Here is a 16854-nt window from a genome sequence, read left to right on the forward strand (position 1 = left end):
AGTTGGAGATGGGGCGCTAGTTTTCCAGGACAGAGGGGTCAAGGGTTGGTATTTTGAGGTGGGGAGGTGATGATGGCAGATTTGAAGGAGAGGGGGACAGTGAGGAGAGAGAACCGTTAATAATATCAGCTAACATGGGGACCAGGAAGGAAAGTTGGATGGTCAGCAGTTTCTTGGGAATGATGGGCAGTACAAGTCAGGAAGCAGCCACTATCAGAGATACTTAAAGGGATTCTCAGTTGTTCTCAGGTAAAGCCAGCTGAAGTTTGGGGGGGATATGTTTCTGCCAGCTGTTTGGGGGTTTTCCACTGTCATAGATTTGAAAGCTTATGCGTTCGGTTCTGAAATTGTTGCTCCACAGTGCTCTTTTTTGTGTTTCTGATGGAAAACTACACCTCCCAAGACACAGGTCTTGACAAGTGGTTGCACTGCCCAATTTCCTGCTCCAAGTTGGCAAGCTGCTGTTGGGGGCACCTTTCCCCCTGGCAGCTCTCTGACACCTTGGTGATGAGGGCTGATCCTTGAAAACAGGCTCCAGCTGAGTTCTCCTAGAGGGCATATAACCCATGTGTTACCTGCTTGTTTACCCAATGCAAACAAAAATCGCCTCCTTCATTTCTGATGCCATTGGCTCTCACTAATGTTCCATTAGTAGCCAAATAGGGACATGATCCATTCATTTGACATTGAGTAAAGGAGACTTTATAAGGAGTCTACAATATAACACAGGAGCACTGTACTGGAATTGCACACTGCAACAATAGCTCTACAGAATGTGCGGGAATAGAGAATTGGAGAGGTAGCAGGATCCAAAACATTCCTCTGCATTAGACTTTTAAAAAATTCTTTCACGGGATGTGGGTGTCGCTGGCTAGGCCAGCATTTATTGCCCATCCCTAATTGCCCTTGAGAAGGTGGTGGTGAGCTGCCTTCTTGAACCGCTGCAGTCCTCGTGGGGTAGGTACACCCATAGTGCTGTTAGGAAGGGAGTTCCAGGGTTTTGACCCAGCAACAGTTAAGGAACAGCAATATCGTTCCAAGTCAGGATGATGTGTGGCTTGGAGGAGAACTTGCAGGTGGTGGTGTTCCCATGCATCTGCTGCCCTTGTCCTTCTAGGAGGTAGATGTCACAGGTTTGGAAGGTGCTGTTGAAGGAGGCTTGGTGAATTATTGCTGTGCATATTGTAGATGGTACCCACTGCTGCCACTGTGCACTGGTGGTGGAGGGAGTGAATGTTTAAGGTGGCAGATGGGATGCCGATCAAGTGGGCTGCTTTGTCCTTGGTGGTATCGAGCTTCTTGAGTGTTCTTGGAATGATGCTCATCCAGGCAAGTGGAGAGTATTCCATCACACTCCTGACTTGTACAGGCATGTCACACAGGAAAGTGCAACTTCTCTCTCTATTTTTTTTGTATTTGTTCAAGGGATATGATCATCATTCGCAAGGCCAGCATTTATTACCAATATTTATGACCAACAGAATGATGCTGCTTTTCAGGAATCCTTAGTTACTGTGTCAAAGTGGCCATCATCATGGCTAAGCCTAGCCAATGAGCATTGGCTGACTCTTCTATCACAAGGATTAAGGTTTTTCTTATTTAATGCGTCTCCTTTCTGCTGGTCATTCCTTGCTCTGGATCATCTGTGCCCACGAATATAACCATACTGGTAATTTAGGACTTCAACTGAGCTTCACCAGTCTGATCGACTAGGACATGAGCTGGTGTCTCACCAATCTGTGGCACAGTGGGTTGGAATTCAATGCATTGCCCCATCATGCTCTGCTTTTTTTTTAATGAATGGGTTATCTCTGGGTTTATTGGGGGTTTCCTTTTTGCTCTTTGTTCCTTGCAGAAAGAATGAGATAATCTCACCAAGAGAGACGCTTGTTTTTGGACATTTATCGATGTACAGATTATACTGTATGTCATTGCAGTGGTTAGCACTGCAGCCTCACAGCTCCAGGGACCCGGGTTCGATTCTGGGCACTGCCTGTGTGGAGTTTGCAAGTTCTCCCTGTGTCTGCGTGGGTTTTCTCCGGGTGCTCCGGTTTCCTCCCACAAGCCAAAAGACTTGCAGGTTGGTAGGTAAATTGGCCATTATAAATTGTCACTAGTATAGGTAGGTGGTAGGGAAATATAGGGACAGATGGGGATGTTTGGTAGGAATATGGGATTAGTGTAGGATTAGTATAAATGGGTGGTTGATGGTCGGCACAGACTCGGTGGGCCGAAGGGCCTGTTTCAGTGCTGTATCTCTAATCTAATCATTACAATCAGTTATCACTTTCAATTGACTGTTATCAGGTCAACCAGCTGTGGGATGTAGGCCTGGTTCTTCATAATGTGTCTCCTATGTACAACATATTAACAAAACAGAACACACTCTTTTACAATGAGGAACATTGAAAAAGAAACCTCATGGAGCTATGCATATTAGTTTTGATATTCTTGGAGATAGAATCAATCACATGGCGATGGCAAAGCTCAGTAAAATTTCAAAAAATACAGTTAAAGAAAGCAAAATTAATGGGATGTGCTTCCAGCTGTCTTCCTCTTTAAGAATTCTATTTTTCTTTAGTACTGACAGTTATCTTCTGATTCCTCTATAGTGTCATTTTTTTAATCTCCTGTTTCCTTTCTCATTGGCTTTTTCTAAAATGCTATTGCCGAGGATATGTTGTATGGAGCTTGTCAGCTTCCAGAAGCTAAACTGTAATCTTGCTAGCACCAACATGTAGATGATCGAAGTAAGTAAACAATGTATCTGCCTTGGCTCAATGGGTAGGACTCTTGCCTCTGAGTAAGGAGGCTGTGGATTTAAGCCCTACTCCAGAGACTTGAGCACATAATCCAGGCTGACACTCTGGGGTTGAATTTTACTGGCCCCTGGGTGGCAAGAACAGAGGCAACGAGGCTAGTAAACTAGCAGGGATCCGCATGGGGATGGCTCCCCGTCATTGTCCTCCCACTGGGGAATTTGCCCGCGGTGGGCTGCAAGGTCGATCGGCTGCCTGCTCCATGGAGGCAGGCAGCTTATTTGCATAATTAAGGGCCATTCTCCGGGGCTGCCGGCATTTTGCCCACTCCCCTCCCTGCCATGTGGGCAAGCCACCAACTTCATGGAGGCAGCCCCTCGTGCACCAGTCCAGGGGGGGCCATCAGAACCTGAAGCTCCATGACCCAAAAATGGGGGTGATGGGCAAGGGAGACAGCCCTCGCAGCCCTAACGATCCTCCCGGAGGGTCTTGCCCTGCAATCGGCATGATCTACCGCCCTTGGCCATCTTGAATTTTAATTTTTTCACACCTGTCTGAGGGCGCCTGCATTTTGAGGGACCCCGAGGTCTCTGACCTGTCTCAGCAGCGCGCACCTCTCCCAGTGGTGCTGCTGAGGCATCAGGACAACAATTAAGGAAGACGAACCCAAAGGCGGCCAATTAGGAGACCACCTCTGGTAAGATTGCCTAGTGGGTCCCGCTGCCAGCAGCTGCGGGATCGGGACCCTCTTTTCGCACTGATGTTGGGGTCCCAAAGCCCGTAGTAAAATTCAGCCCTCCTAGTGCAGTAACTGAGGGAGCACTGCACTGTCAGAGGTGCCGTCTTTTGAATGAGACATCTGCCTTCTCAGATGGATGTAAAAGATCACATGGCCACTATTTCAAAGGAGAGCAGGGGAGTTCTCTCAGTGTTCAGGCCAACATTTATCCCTCAACCAGATGATTTGGTCATTTGTTTAATTGCTGTTTGTGGGACCTCATTGTGCACTTTTATTTGCTGGGTTTCTGGCACAACTGTTGTAGATGAACAGATTCTTCCACCTTGAGGGTGATGATGCCAACTGCTGCTCCTTCCCCTTTTACTTCTGAAGATGCTGAATCAAACCACTCAATCATCTGATAAATATCCTGACTTACTTTGCAGTTATAGAAATGAATATACAAACTAGCCAAGCTTGAATCCACAACCTTCAGACACAGAAGCAAAAGGATTACCAACAGAGCTGAACTGATACATAGTGCTTGCATTGGCAGAGGTCTGGTGAAATAACTTGTTCACCCTGTCAACTGGGGAATGTTGCGAGCCATGGAAAGACCTAAAGAAAAAAGTGATAATGCATTCAACATCAAGGGAATAATAAATGATGAGAAAGAATCAGAACTCGGCATAGACTGGGGGAAAAAAGCTGACAGCGCTTTGAGATCTGATGCTCATCTGTGCCAACACTTGTGTAGTTGGGTAGTGCTTACCCACTTACCCACTATCTATTTGCTGGGAGTCACAATCCCAGTATTTATCCTTCTATCTCCCTTTGTGACAACGTTCCAGAGCTGGTGGCCTGTGGTTGGAGATCTATTCACGCACTGAACAGCACTTTTGCTTTGGGTCACAGGTAAGGAGTTGGAAAGCTGTAAGTGTCTGCTGGGTCACGTTATGCGCACTACTGTTGTGCAGGAGCTGATACTTAAGAGGGGAATAAGCACTGCTGCTGGTGAAGAAATTAGTGTTAATCAATCTTAGATCTCCGTGAACGATGTACCTCTCCCATACTGATGACATATGTATGTGTATGAATGGAGTTATATATTGCATGCATTTTCAACTTGCCACTGGCGATATGATCAGTATCCATTATAGAAACAGGCCAATTTTAATTCACTCGGGATGTTACAAAGTGCTTCACAATCAATTAAGTACTTTTGTCACTGTTGTAATCTGGGGAAACATGGCAGGTCCGACAAACAGCAATAAGACCAGATAATCTGTTAGATTAGATTAGAGATACAGCACTGAAACAGGCCCTTCGGCCCACCGAGTCTGTGCCGAACATCAACCACCCATTTATACTAATCCTACACTAATCCCATATTCCTACCAAACATCCCCACCTGTCCCTATATTTCCCTACCACCTACCTATACTAGTGACAATTTATAATGGCCAATTTACCTATCAACCTGCAAGTCTTTTGGCTCGTGGGAGGAAACCGGAGCACCCGGAGAAAACCCACGCAGACACAGGGAGAACTTGCAAACTCCACACAGGCAGTCCCCGGAATCGAACCCGGGTCCCTGGAGCTGTGAGGCTGCGGTGCTAACCACTGCGCCACTGTGCCGCCCATGTTCTAATGATGTTGGCTGTGGGATAAATATTGGCCAGAACACCAGGGAGAACTCCCCTACTCTTTTTCAAAATAGTGCCTTTGGATCATTTACTGGGCCTTGGTTTAGCATCTATCCAAAAGGACGGCACCGACAACAGTGCAGCACCCCCTCTACTACACTGGCACGTCAGCCTAGATTCTGTGCTCAAGTCTCTGGAGTGGAACTTGAATCCACAACCTTCTGACTCACAGGCAAGAGTGCTACCCGCTGAACCAAGGCTGACAATTTAAGAATATTGCTTAATATAAGTCAAGATTAGAATCTTGATTTATATTTACCAGTATTTAAGCAGACTGCCAGCTGGGGTATGCGACTTTCTTCTCTTCTTCTTTGGCCTCCTTGTCTCAGGAAACAATGGGTAAGCGCCTGGAGGTGGTCAGTGGTTTGTGGAGCAGCGCCTGGAGTGGCTATAAAGGCCAATACTAGAGTGACAGACTCTTCCACTTTAATAGCAATATAAACAAGACTTGGAATACCAACAAGTTATAGAGCTGCTCGTCTGCTCCGTGGCTGGTCTCATTTGCATCCTGTATCGTCAATCCTATAAAATAGTATTAACTAGTTTGTACCCTGTATAATGAAATCCTAACAAACTTGTTGGACAACAAATTTTAAAGGTTCAGCCAGAATTGTGCTTTCATCAAGAATTTTACAAACAGATAAAAAAAAAAGCCAATTTGCAAAGAAGAAAATGGCAGATGGAGTTCAATCAGGGCAAATGCGAGGTGATGCATTTTGGAAGATCCAATTCAAGAGTGAACTATACAGTAAATGGAAAAGTCCTGGGGAAAATTGACGTACAGAGAGATTTGGGTGTTCAGGTCCATTGTTCCCTGAAGGTGGCAACGCAGGTCAATAGAGTGGTCAAGAAGGCATACGGCATGCTTTCCTTCATCGGACGGGGTATTGAGTACAAGAGTTGGCAGGTCATGTTACAGTTGTATAAGACTTTGGTTCGGCCACATTTGGAATACTGCATGCAGTTCTGGTCGCCACATTACCAAAAGGATGTAGATGCTTTGGAGAGGTTGCAGAGGAGGTTCACCAGGATGTTGCCTGGTATGGAGGGCGCTAGCTATGAAGAGAGGTTGAGTAGATTAGGATTATTTTCATTAGAAAGACGGAGGTTGAGGGGGGACCTGATTGAGGTGTACAAAATCATGAGAGGTATAGACAGGGTGGATAGCAAGAATCTTTTTCCCAGAGTGGGGGATTCAATTACGAGGGGTCACAAGTTCAAAGTGAGAGGGGAAAAGTTTAGGGGGGATATGCGTGGAAAGTTCTTTACGCAGAGGGTGGTGGGTGCCTGGAACGCGTTGCCAGCGGAGGTGGTAGACGCGGGCACGATAGCGTCTTTTAAGATGTATCTAGACAGATACATGAATGGGCAGGAAGCAAAGAGATACAGACCCTTAGAAAATAGGCGACATGTTTAGATAGAGGATCTGGATCGGCGCAGGCTTGGAGGGCTGAAGGGCACGTTCCTGTGCTGTAATTTTCTTTGTTCTTTGTTCTTATTTATAACCATTCACCCGTACTTTAATCCAGAAAGAGGTCAAAAGATGCTTCGCACATCTACCCAAAATAACACAAGATTATGCTGTTGTCTTCAAGTGTTTTGCATTAACTGAGGGAGAGAATGAGTGTATATTTGTTTGTGAGAGGGCAGGAATATTTGAATAGTAGTCTCAAAGGGCTTCAAACAATGAATGACTTTGTTAAAATGAAGTGGCTTTTGTTATCATGAATGTCTCTTTTAGTCATTGCACTGCAAAGTTCTCTTTTGACTCTCCCCCAATCTTTTCCATCCTGCACTCTGATCCAGAGCTATGCATTGTATTGAAATGCCATACTGAGTAAACTGGGTGCCAGTCCCCTCCAATTCAATGGGACCATTTGCTGACAATACTGTGGTGAACATCAGCTGTGCAACTCTCAGGTGCCATTGTGAGTAAATGTGGCCCTTCCTTAAGGCTGTAGCGAGTGGATGAAAAAGTCAGGTTTAAGATAGGAGTCTGCAACCTGCAGCTCGGGAGCCACATGCTGCTCTTTAACATCTCATTTGCAGCTCCCAACCCTTTCCAGTTGGATTGCATTAACATGAAAAAAGCCTAAAAAAGTTAAGTCAAGAAAAGTAAGAAGCCGCGTTTTTATTGTGGGGATATAAAGGCCAATTATTATGCTGCACATTACAATTTCAAATGATTATTTTAATGAAAAACATCATTGTGCCCTAACTATACCTGTTTGAGTGGTATAGCTACACCATAGTTATAGATAATATATTTGGTTCAAGGAACATGGTTATGACTGTTATTGTTTTTAATATAGCTGAGATGATAAATTATTCTGAATGTGCTATTAGAAGTTTTTTTATCACGAGAATCAATAGCTGAGAAAATTGCCTTAATTCTACAAATCTTAAGTTACAGTTTGTTTTAGAGATGACTTTACTGACAAAATTATAGTAAAAATGTCAAAAAAGGTGATAATTCAGAGTTAGGTCTATTTTAATTTATTTTCTATTGATACATAAATTCAATACATGTATTATATTTTATTATATATGCAAATTATGCATTCTAGCAGAGACACTTGGCAATTTGCCACGCATTTGGTTTAAAAATGCTGAAATTTCATCTTGCAGCTCCCAATAGTTTTAATTTTCGGCAAATTTTTTTTTAAAAAGGCTCTTCAGGTAACAAAGGTTGCCAACCCCTGGTTTAAAGCATCCAGCAGACAAAAAGTAAATAGTCTCACAACATCTTAAGGGAGGAATGTTCTTTTGCCACATACAGTTTATATTTTAAAAAAAGAGTTTACAGGTCTATGGGGAAAGTGCAGGAGGGTAGGACGAATTAGATGGCTATTTCAAAGACCCAACACAGGAACGATGGGTCAAATTGCCTCCTTCTGTGTTCTATGATGTTCGAGTGATGCATTTAATGTGTTGATTATGAAGAACTGGAACTGAGTAATATTCACATTTACATCACAATTTTGTATTTGAAGGCTCCTTAGTTCAAAAGTTCCACATAATAGGATATGGGGGCAAGCAGTGGCAATGTCACTGAACTAGTAATCCAGAGAATCCAGAGGTGCAGGCTAATGCCCCGGGGACATGGGTTCAAATCCCACCATGGCAGCTGGTGGAATTTAAATGTAATTAATAAAAAAATATGGATTTGAAAGCTAGTTTCAGTAATGGTGCCATGAAACAATCATCAATTGTCAAAAACCCATTCAGTTCACTATTGCCCTTTAGGGAAGGTTCTTACCTGGTCTGGCCTATATGTGACTCCAGACCCACAGCAATGTGGTTGACTCTTAACTGCCCTCCGAAATGGCCTGGCAAGCCACTCAGTTATAAGGCCTTGCCAGCGATGCCCACATCCCATGAAAAGAATAAAGAAAATTGGTACATGGTACATTTATGCTTAGCTCTCACACATTTAATACTTTAATAACTATAATAGAACACCTAAATTTGGTATTATGATAAAGTTCAATTAGATGGAACTTTAGAAAGAAATGGAAGTCAAGGTAGATTTTTATGTCATTGCATATTGCTTCATTGGGAGCTCATTTGGTAAAGGCAGCATTTGGCCTTGCCACAAAGACCACAACATCTCAGGCCTGAATTGTCCTTGTCTTTGCCGAGTTAGCTGACCTCAGCCAGGGTGATAGGAGCAGTGCTACAATTGGCTTTGGTACCTTGGTTTAAGGAGGGGAAAATGAGCAAGGGTGCCTACTCTTCATTGCTATTAAAGCATCCTCTGAAGGGTAAGAGGCATGTGTGAAAGGTGAGCGGGGACAGTGAACCTCCTGTTAATGCTCAATGCGTAGGCTCACACTTGAAGAAAAGTGACTTGGGTTAGTTAGCAGCGGGCACCCATGCAATTGTGTTCCGGCAGCAGTCAACCTCATCAGGAACTACAATCAACCTCAAACTGCAACACTGTCTGCATTGCACTGAAAACCACATGAATACACAAGATTTGAAACACTGAAATCATAATGGTTGAAAGCTGAAAAGGCTGGAACCTTAAATTATTAATGTTACAGTAGACACACATTACACTGAGTTCTGAATTCCTAAATGTTGTACCTATGTAGTGTTGCCAGAAGAGATAGGATATGAGGTCACTTTCAATATTTGTAGTGGGAGGTTAACATTGAACCACAAACCTAAACAACATTAGTGTAACTTGATCTGAAGCTGTCAACAAAACTCAACAGGTTTCTTGCTAAGATACCACAGGGTTGTAACTCAAGCCTTTAGCATACTTACTTAGGCTTTGCTTCTGGTGTGGATATAAAGAAAGTTATAAATTATAGTAACTTGTTTCAGGAAAATTGAGAAAATCTACCATTAAGATATAAAACTTAACTAGGTTTAATGTTTTTTGATAAATTGTAAATTCAGACTCAAGGAATGAACCTTGCCCAAATTCAGACAAGCTGGATAGTGTAATCCTGTTTTTTCATCTTTGAAGGGAAGTGAGTCTATGAAACCTGGCTAAGGTGATAATAGATGTTCGGCATAAACTTGTCAAGCCAATACTGCTTCACGTCATATCCTGTGTATTAAAAGACGGAAATATCGGTTGTTTTTGAAATGGCTTGTATTCATTTTTTTGCTGTGTTGAAATTATTTCAACCCCTGCTGTGATTGGTGTCCACTTTCTGCATGGTTATGTTAATGATTCATTTAAAATTATGATCCTGTTATATTAAGGGTCAAATGTGCATTAATAGTGTAGGGGAGGGGGCGAAGGGGTGACCTTTGCACTTTGAAAAGGTTATGGGGGGGGTAGGTCAAGTCTTGCATGTAAGTCTTTTGGGGGAAGAGAGGGTAACTATTATCTGTAAGTGTTATTGGGAGGGAAAAGGGGTGATATCTTTTATTGCGGTGTACAGTTTTAAATGTTTAAGTTTAGCGGCAGGTCTGGCTGCCCTTAAAAAAATGGCGCCAGGGCCTGTGTACAGGCAGCTGACGCCGTTGCCGGCGTCGTAGATCGCTGCGGCATTGGGGCCGCCATTTTCTCCGCCCGCTGCCACTCCTGGTGGCGGAAGAATAAGTTTGAGCCCAAAAGGTGGGAAAAGTTTGGAACTCTCTGCTGTAAACGGCAATTGATGCGAGATCAATTGTCAATTTTAAAACTGAGACTGACAGAGTTTCGTTAACCAAAGATGTTAAAGGATATGGGGCAAAGGCAGGTATGTGGAGTTAGGTCACAGAGCAGCCATGATCTCATTGAATGGCAGAACATGCTCGAGGGGCTGAATGGCCTCCACCTAGTTCCATATTTGGATTTTAAATGCATTTCAAATTGGTTGGCTTCACCCTATTATTTTTATTGTTATGGTGTATGCTCTATGTCCCCTACAGTAATCATAAGATGATTTCAGAGAATTTTCTTCCCATGTATGAAAGATTTCTGCCTTGGATCGTGTAACCAACAATTAGCACTTACGATGCTATCGGAGTTTCACTTGTTTCTGGGCACATTACTGGTTGCAGTTGCATGTTACTTTTTCCAGTTTTGTTTCAGAGGAGTCAAAAGGAGATTATGCACCTGCCAGCTGCAGAATTATTTAAAAAAGGACGAGTCAAAAGGCAGCAAAAGACTTTTAAAATAAAGGATAAAATCCAACATTTCACTGTTCTTGGAGGCAGAAGTGAAACTACTGTGGTAATCCTTTAAATAGCAGCCAAAAGCAGGGCTTAGGGGTTTCTGTTAACTACTTGACTTCTAACTGTGGATAATTAGGGTTACCAAGGCCCAAATTGTCCAATCTTTTAGAGCAGTGGCCCAGATCCTTATGTCGCAACCACTGAGATGACCATATTTGATTAAAGGCAACAACAACTTACATTTCTATAGCCCCTTTAACGCAGTAAAACGTCCCAAGGCATTTCACAGGGACATAATCAGATCAGAATTGACACTGAGCGAAAGAAGGAGGCATTAGGACAAGGGCAATCAGGGATGGGCAATAAATTCTGGCATTGCCAGCGATGCTCACATCCCATAAACAAGAACAAAATTGGGGCAGGTGACCAAACACTTGGTCAGAGAGACAGATTTTAAGGAGGAGGGATAGGTGGAGATGCAAAGAAGTTTTAGAAAGGAATTCCAGAGCTTAGGGCCTAGCTAGTTGAAGGCTTGGCCACAAATATGTGTGAAGGAATTCGGGGATACTCAAATGACCAGAGTTGGAGCCCTTTGAGATGTTTCCGTGGGAAAGGTGCAACATAACTATAAAAATTATCATGAAAATATTGTCCCCCCCCCAACACAAACACATGATTGAATGACAGGGGAATGATTATAAGTGGTACAAAGATTTGCAAATTGGCTGTTTTTAAAATCTATTTGTAAAATTCTTAATGAAAGCATAATTCAGGCTGAACCTTTAAAATTAGTTGCTCAACTAGTTAGTTGGGATTTTATTATACAGAATACAAGCTCGTTAATGGTGTTTGCTGGGATTAACTATACAGGATACAAACTAGACCAGCCACGTAGCAGGAAAACAGCTCGCTAACTGTCCACTGTTGCAGAAAAGAAAAGAGAGACAAAAATGGAAGAATGAGAAAGGGAAGGTGACAAAGGGAAAATAAAAGATCAGAGGGGTGGAAACACAACAGCATTAGGGAGAGAGACTGAAGTGAATTCTATAAACCTCAGCTCATCAAACACTCTGCTACCCCTATCCTAACTCGTGCCAAGTCCCGTTCACCCATCACCTATGTGCTCACTGACCTACATTGGCTTCTGAGCCAGCAATTTTAAAATTCGCATGTGTTCAAATCCCTCCACGGTCTCATCCCTTCCCGTCTCAGAAACCTCCTCCAGCCCTACAACCCTCGGAGAACTCTGCATCCCTCCATTCTGGCCTCTTGTGCATCCCCAATTTCCTTCACTCCTATTGGCGACCGTGCCTTCAGCTGCTGCGACACTAAGCTCTGGAATTCTCTCCCTAAACCTCTCCACCTCCTCTTTTAAGACACTCCTTAAACCTACCTCTTTGACCAAGCTTTTAGGCACCTGTCCAAATATCCCCTTATGTGGCTCTGTCAAAATTTGTCTGATGACACTCCTGTGAAGCACCTTGGGACATTTTACTATGTTAAAGGCACTAAATAAATGCAAGTTTAGTTTAGAGATACAGCACTGAAACAGGCCCTTCGGCCCACCGAGTCTGTGCCGACCATCAACCACCCATTTATACTAATCCTACACTAATTCCATATTCCTACCTCATCCCCACCTGTCCCTATATTTCCCTACCACCTACCTAGACTAGGGGCTAATGGCCAATTTAACCTACCAACCTGCAAGTCTTATGCATGTGGGAGGAAACCGGAGCACCTGGAGAAAACCCACGCAGTCACAGGGAGAACTTGCAAACTCCACACAGGCAGTACCCAGAATTGAACCTGGGTCACTGGAGCTGTGAGGCTGCGGTGCTAACCACTGTGCCGCCCTTTGTTAAAGGTGGAAAGAGACTGAAACTGAAATGGGGGGATGCAAGAAAGGAATTCCCATTGCATTTACAGTATGGCATTAGGATACTGGCATTCACAGTAATGTCATAGTGTAAATATGCAGAGAGGGACTCTAGCAAATGCCTTAGCTGGAGGCAGCAGCAGTAGGGGACTCATCCAGCAGGTAGAAGCAGTAGCATCTGGCTGAGGTGGGTGGGCAGTTTATAAGGTAGCCATTGCATCTGGGGCATAGTGGGAAGTGCTGCTGTGTGCTGGGAGCAAGGCCAGAGAGCATCTCACTTGGTGGCTGCCTTTCGGGGACAGAGATGGTATCACCTAGGATGAGCCTTGGTCACTCATTTGTACCAAAGTAAGGATATCCTCCTCCTGCTCCTATACCCAGAGCAGAATGGCGGCTGCATAGATACAGGTGAGTGCTCTTAACGAAAAGCAGTCACCTCTGAAAAACCAGCTGCTAGCAACTGAACTTTCTCTTGGGAATTGTTTTAACATCAAGCAGCGCCCCTGACTTTGTCAGTGGGAATATACCTGGATTGACTTGTAAGCTCTCGCTCCCATCAGTGCTGCTGTCCTTCAGTTAGAACCTGCCTTCAGAGTCCACAACACCGCAGATCCTGACTGGAGCAGAAGAGTGCACTATGGGTGCTACATGTCAATCCAGTACACTCCTGTTGGCAAAGCCGGGAGGCACTGACTGATTTTTTAAAAAAAAACTTCCCTTGGACCCATCCACAGATCATTTGTTTCTGCTGGGGTGGGAGGAGGCTTGTGTGGAGCAAAAGCATCGGCATGGAGCAGATGGACTGAATGGCCTGTTTCTGTGCTGTGAATTCTATTGGGAGGGAATCAAAAGATGGAACATGACCAGGTGGATTTGACCTACACCCCAAGGTTGGATACATCCAACCTAGGCATTAGCTTAAGGCTTTTGTTACTGTGCACACCACTGTACCTGATGTGGTCCTGCCTTTTTGCTGTTATGTAGCAGCTTTTGGCAGTAGATTTTGTCAAGATACCTTCAAAGATTATTTTCCTATGGCCCTTTAAAAAGACAAGTCAAGGTTGAAAGTTAAGAAGATCTTTATTTTTGATAAGATGCAAAAAAATGCAACAAACTGCAGACTACATTTCACAATGCAGCTACAAGTTATCTGTCATGGCAACTGACGGTGGCTGTGGCTTTTGTGCCATTTATTTGATGCGGACTGTCTCGTTTTCAGACACCATTTTGCCGTCAACGATTTTCTGAGTGGTTACTATAGTTTTCTTGATTGATGTGACACCTGTTCATGCAAATAAATAAAACTGTGAGCAGTTATGTTCACACACAAACAGCATAGCATGTGATAGATTTCCATCCTCACTACCTGGGTGGATCTCATATCCTTTGTACAATTTCACCCCCCCGCCCCGCGAGTCTCCTCCCATTCATTTCAACAGAATATAGATCAGGCCACTTTCATTAGGGGGAGGTAACCACCAAGGTGAAGCAGATGAAAATCTGTCCCATAACCTTTAAAGTAGGAACATGTCTAAAATTACACACACAAGTTTCCTGAATGTAATTGAAATGGTCTTACCTGAAGTTGACTCAACAAGGGCGCTGTAAAAACAAAGTGGGGGGGGGTAAAGAGGTCAGACATAATTCAATCTGCCCGGAACAATTCTACACAGTTAACCAAGATGTGTGGGGGGGGGGGGGGGCGGGGGCGGGGAAGTTGGGGAGGGTCACCATTTTGCCATTGTAGTAACCATCTTTACCTTTTCTATCCTTTCTACTGATGTTACTTACTTCACGTCCTCTCCATCTAACAGACATCTGTATGTTGCTATTTCAAACTCAAGTTTCATCTTTATGTTCAACAGAATGTCATATTCTCTGGCCTGGGACTGCATCTCAGTGCGGATCTGCACCAGATCTGCCTCCAGCTTGCCGGCCATGTTGTTTATTTGCTGCAGCTCCATCTCGTACCTCATTTCTGTATCTTTGAGTGTGCATTCCAGTGAGTTTTTCTAGAGAGAAAAAAAAAACAGCTTGGTGAATTTGAACCTGATGAATATAACTGTCAGTACTGCATTCAATATCTGATTCTAGGCTTTGGTTTCAATGACATTTGTTCAGAATGGAGCCCTCACCATGCTCAGAAGACTCTCCAGCTCAACGTCCAAAGACTGCAGCTGGCGATTCAGTTCAGTGACTTGTACCTTTGTACCCTGCAGTTCATCAGTATTGTGTTGGACTTCAACTTTGTGGGTCTCCAACTACAATGAGAAGAAATGTAATTAGGAGCTAGCACTTTGCACAAACATTCCCAGGTTCTGATATTTTTGATGTAATTTAGGAATCTTGCGACCCTGTGCAAGTCTGTGTGCTTAGAACAATCAATTAATCATGTTACCAGTGAAAGTATTATGTGCAGGTTTTGAACTAGCATTTCATTTACCTGGGTCTTGTACCAGCTCTCTGCATCTTCCTTGTTTTTCTGTGCAACTGCCTCATATTGTTTCCTAATGTCAGCAATGACCTTAGTCAGATCTTCACCATGAGCAGAATCCACTTCAACCTGCACACTAGAGTTACTGATCTGGGAGTGGAGAGCTTGGACTTCCTGTGGGATTAAAACACACACAATTTCCGTTCTGTCTTTACTACCCTGTTTTATATCGAGAATACAAACAAAACATGGGAGAGTCAAAATGTGGCAGAAGTGCACATCATTATTTAATAGCCCATTCCTGTACTGTACCCCTTTTTACATTACATTTTACAGATTTGCTGTATTATTCCCCACAAGAAGATTACTTTTGCACCAATAATGGGTTCCCCAATAATACATTGCAATCTCCCTCCTGTCCTATGTCCCCTATCATATCCTGTGAATTCCATACCCTGTCATTATTATTCCAATTGCTCCTTTGCCAAAAAGGGACTGCTCTGTGGAACTTACATCGTCGTGGTTCTTTCTGATATAGATGAGCTCCTCTTTCAGAGACTCTATCTCACTCTCCAGGTGCAGGCGTCCAATGTTGGTGTCGTCAATGACTTTGCGCAGTCCGTTGATGTCATTCTCCACTGACTGTCTGATGCTCAGTTCAGATTCCCACCTACCCAGGAAAGACAAGATACAATGGGGTTCAACATTGGCAACCGGTTACGGCAATAGGTTACGTTAAAAAAAAAAATCACTTTCGAATGAATACTGTGTTAGTGACATTGTTGTACTTTGTTTAATCTGTGTATAACAGGATATGTGAATCGTTAAACTGTGTGTGTGTGTGTGTGTGTGTGTGTGTGAGACTCACTTCACTCTGAAATCGTCAGCAGCCAGGCGAGCATTATCGATCTGAAGTATCAAACGAGCGTTATCAACGGTAATGTCATAGACCTGGAAGATTTAAGCACACAATATTCAAATGATTTGCACCCCCATACGTTGCCTTCCTTGCAAGTGATGAAGTGCCTTGGATTTACTGGGAAAAGGTTCATCGCTGGCAGCATGTCTATTCCGCTGCTGTTGGGATCGTGGAGGAAGGGCTCAAACTTGTTTCAAATACAACGCGGAACCGCTCAGCCTGAGGCGAGGGTGGGGTCACGCCAGCTCCGGATGCCCTGCGTTCCCCGTCTGCCCTTCCTTCTAGCAAGGGGGCACGGTGGGCAAAGCACCATGTGCCAAGAGAGGCCACCCCACCCCACCGATTGGAACTTTTACCTGTTGGCGAAACTCATTGAGCGGCTTGTCGTAGATGCTCCAGTCGCGGATGTTGAGCCCCCTGGCGTCCAGGTGGTCCTTGATCTGCAGCTCCAGTTTGCTGTTGGCCGTCTCCAGGCTGCGCACCTTCTCCAGGTAGTTGGCCAGGCGATCGTTCAGGCCCTGCATGGTCTCCTTCTCATTGCCGATGCCCCCGATGCCGGCGGCCGCACCGCCGCCGAAGCTGCTCCCCCGGGACAGGGAGACCCGGCTCACAGCCATCCTGTGGCCAAAGCCACTGATGGAACTAGCGCTGGACTGCAGGGCTGCAGACCTCCGGGAGTACATGGAACCACCGTGAGATGACCGCGAGGAATAGCTTGGAAAACTCATCTTAAGGGCAGAAATGCGTTGACAAACCTGTCATCAACTGGATACGGGGGGATCACTAAAGAACAGCTAACAGCAAGTTTATGCAAGTTTAG

General features: G+C 44.2%; 1 protein-coding gene across 1 annotated transcript; it reads right to left on the reverse strand.

Moving 5' to 3' along the window:
• Nucleotides 1-13742: 13742 nt before the first annotated feature.
• krt18a.1 (keratin 18a, tandem duplicate 1) lies at nt 13743-16839 on the reverse strand. Its single transcript, XM_068024966.1, has 8 exons — nt 16391-16839; nt 15984-16066; nt 15629-15785; nt 15125-15289; nt 14817-14942; nt 14473-14693; nt 14261-14283; nt 13743-13963 (listed from the first exon to the last, which is right to left on the reverse strand). Exons 1-8 carry the CDS (start codon nt 16760-16762, stop codon nt 13872-13874), a joined length of 1239 nt encoding a protein of 412 aa, XP_067881067.1. The 5' UTR covers nt 16763-16839; the 3' UTR covers nt 13743-13871.
• Between the last annotated feature and the right edge of the window lie 15 nt (nt 16840-16854).

Source organism: Heterodontus francisci, chromosome X, assembly GCF_036365525.1.
Source record: "Heterodontus francisci isolate sHetFra1 chromosome X, sHetFra1.hap1, whole genome shotgun sequence".
NCBI lineage: Eukaryota > Metazoa > Chordata > Chondrichthyes > Heterodontiformes > Heterodontidae > Heterodontus > Heterodontus francisci.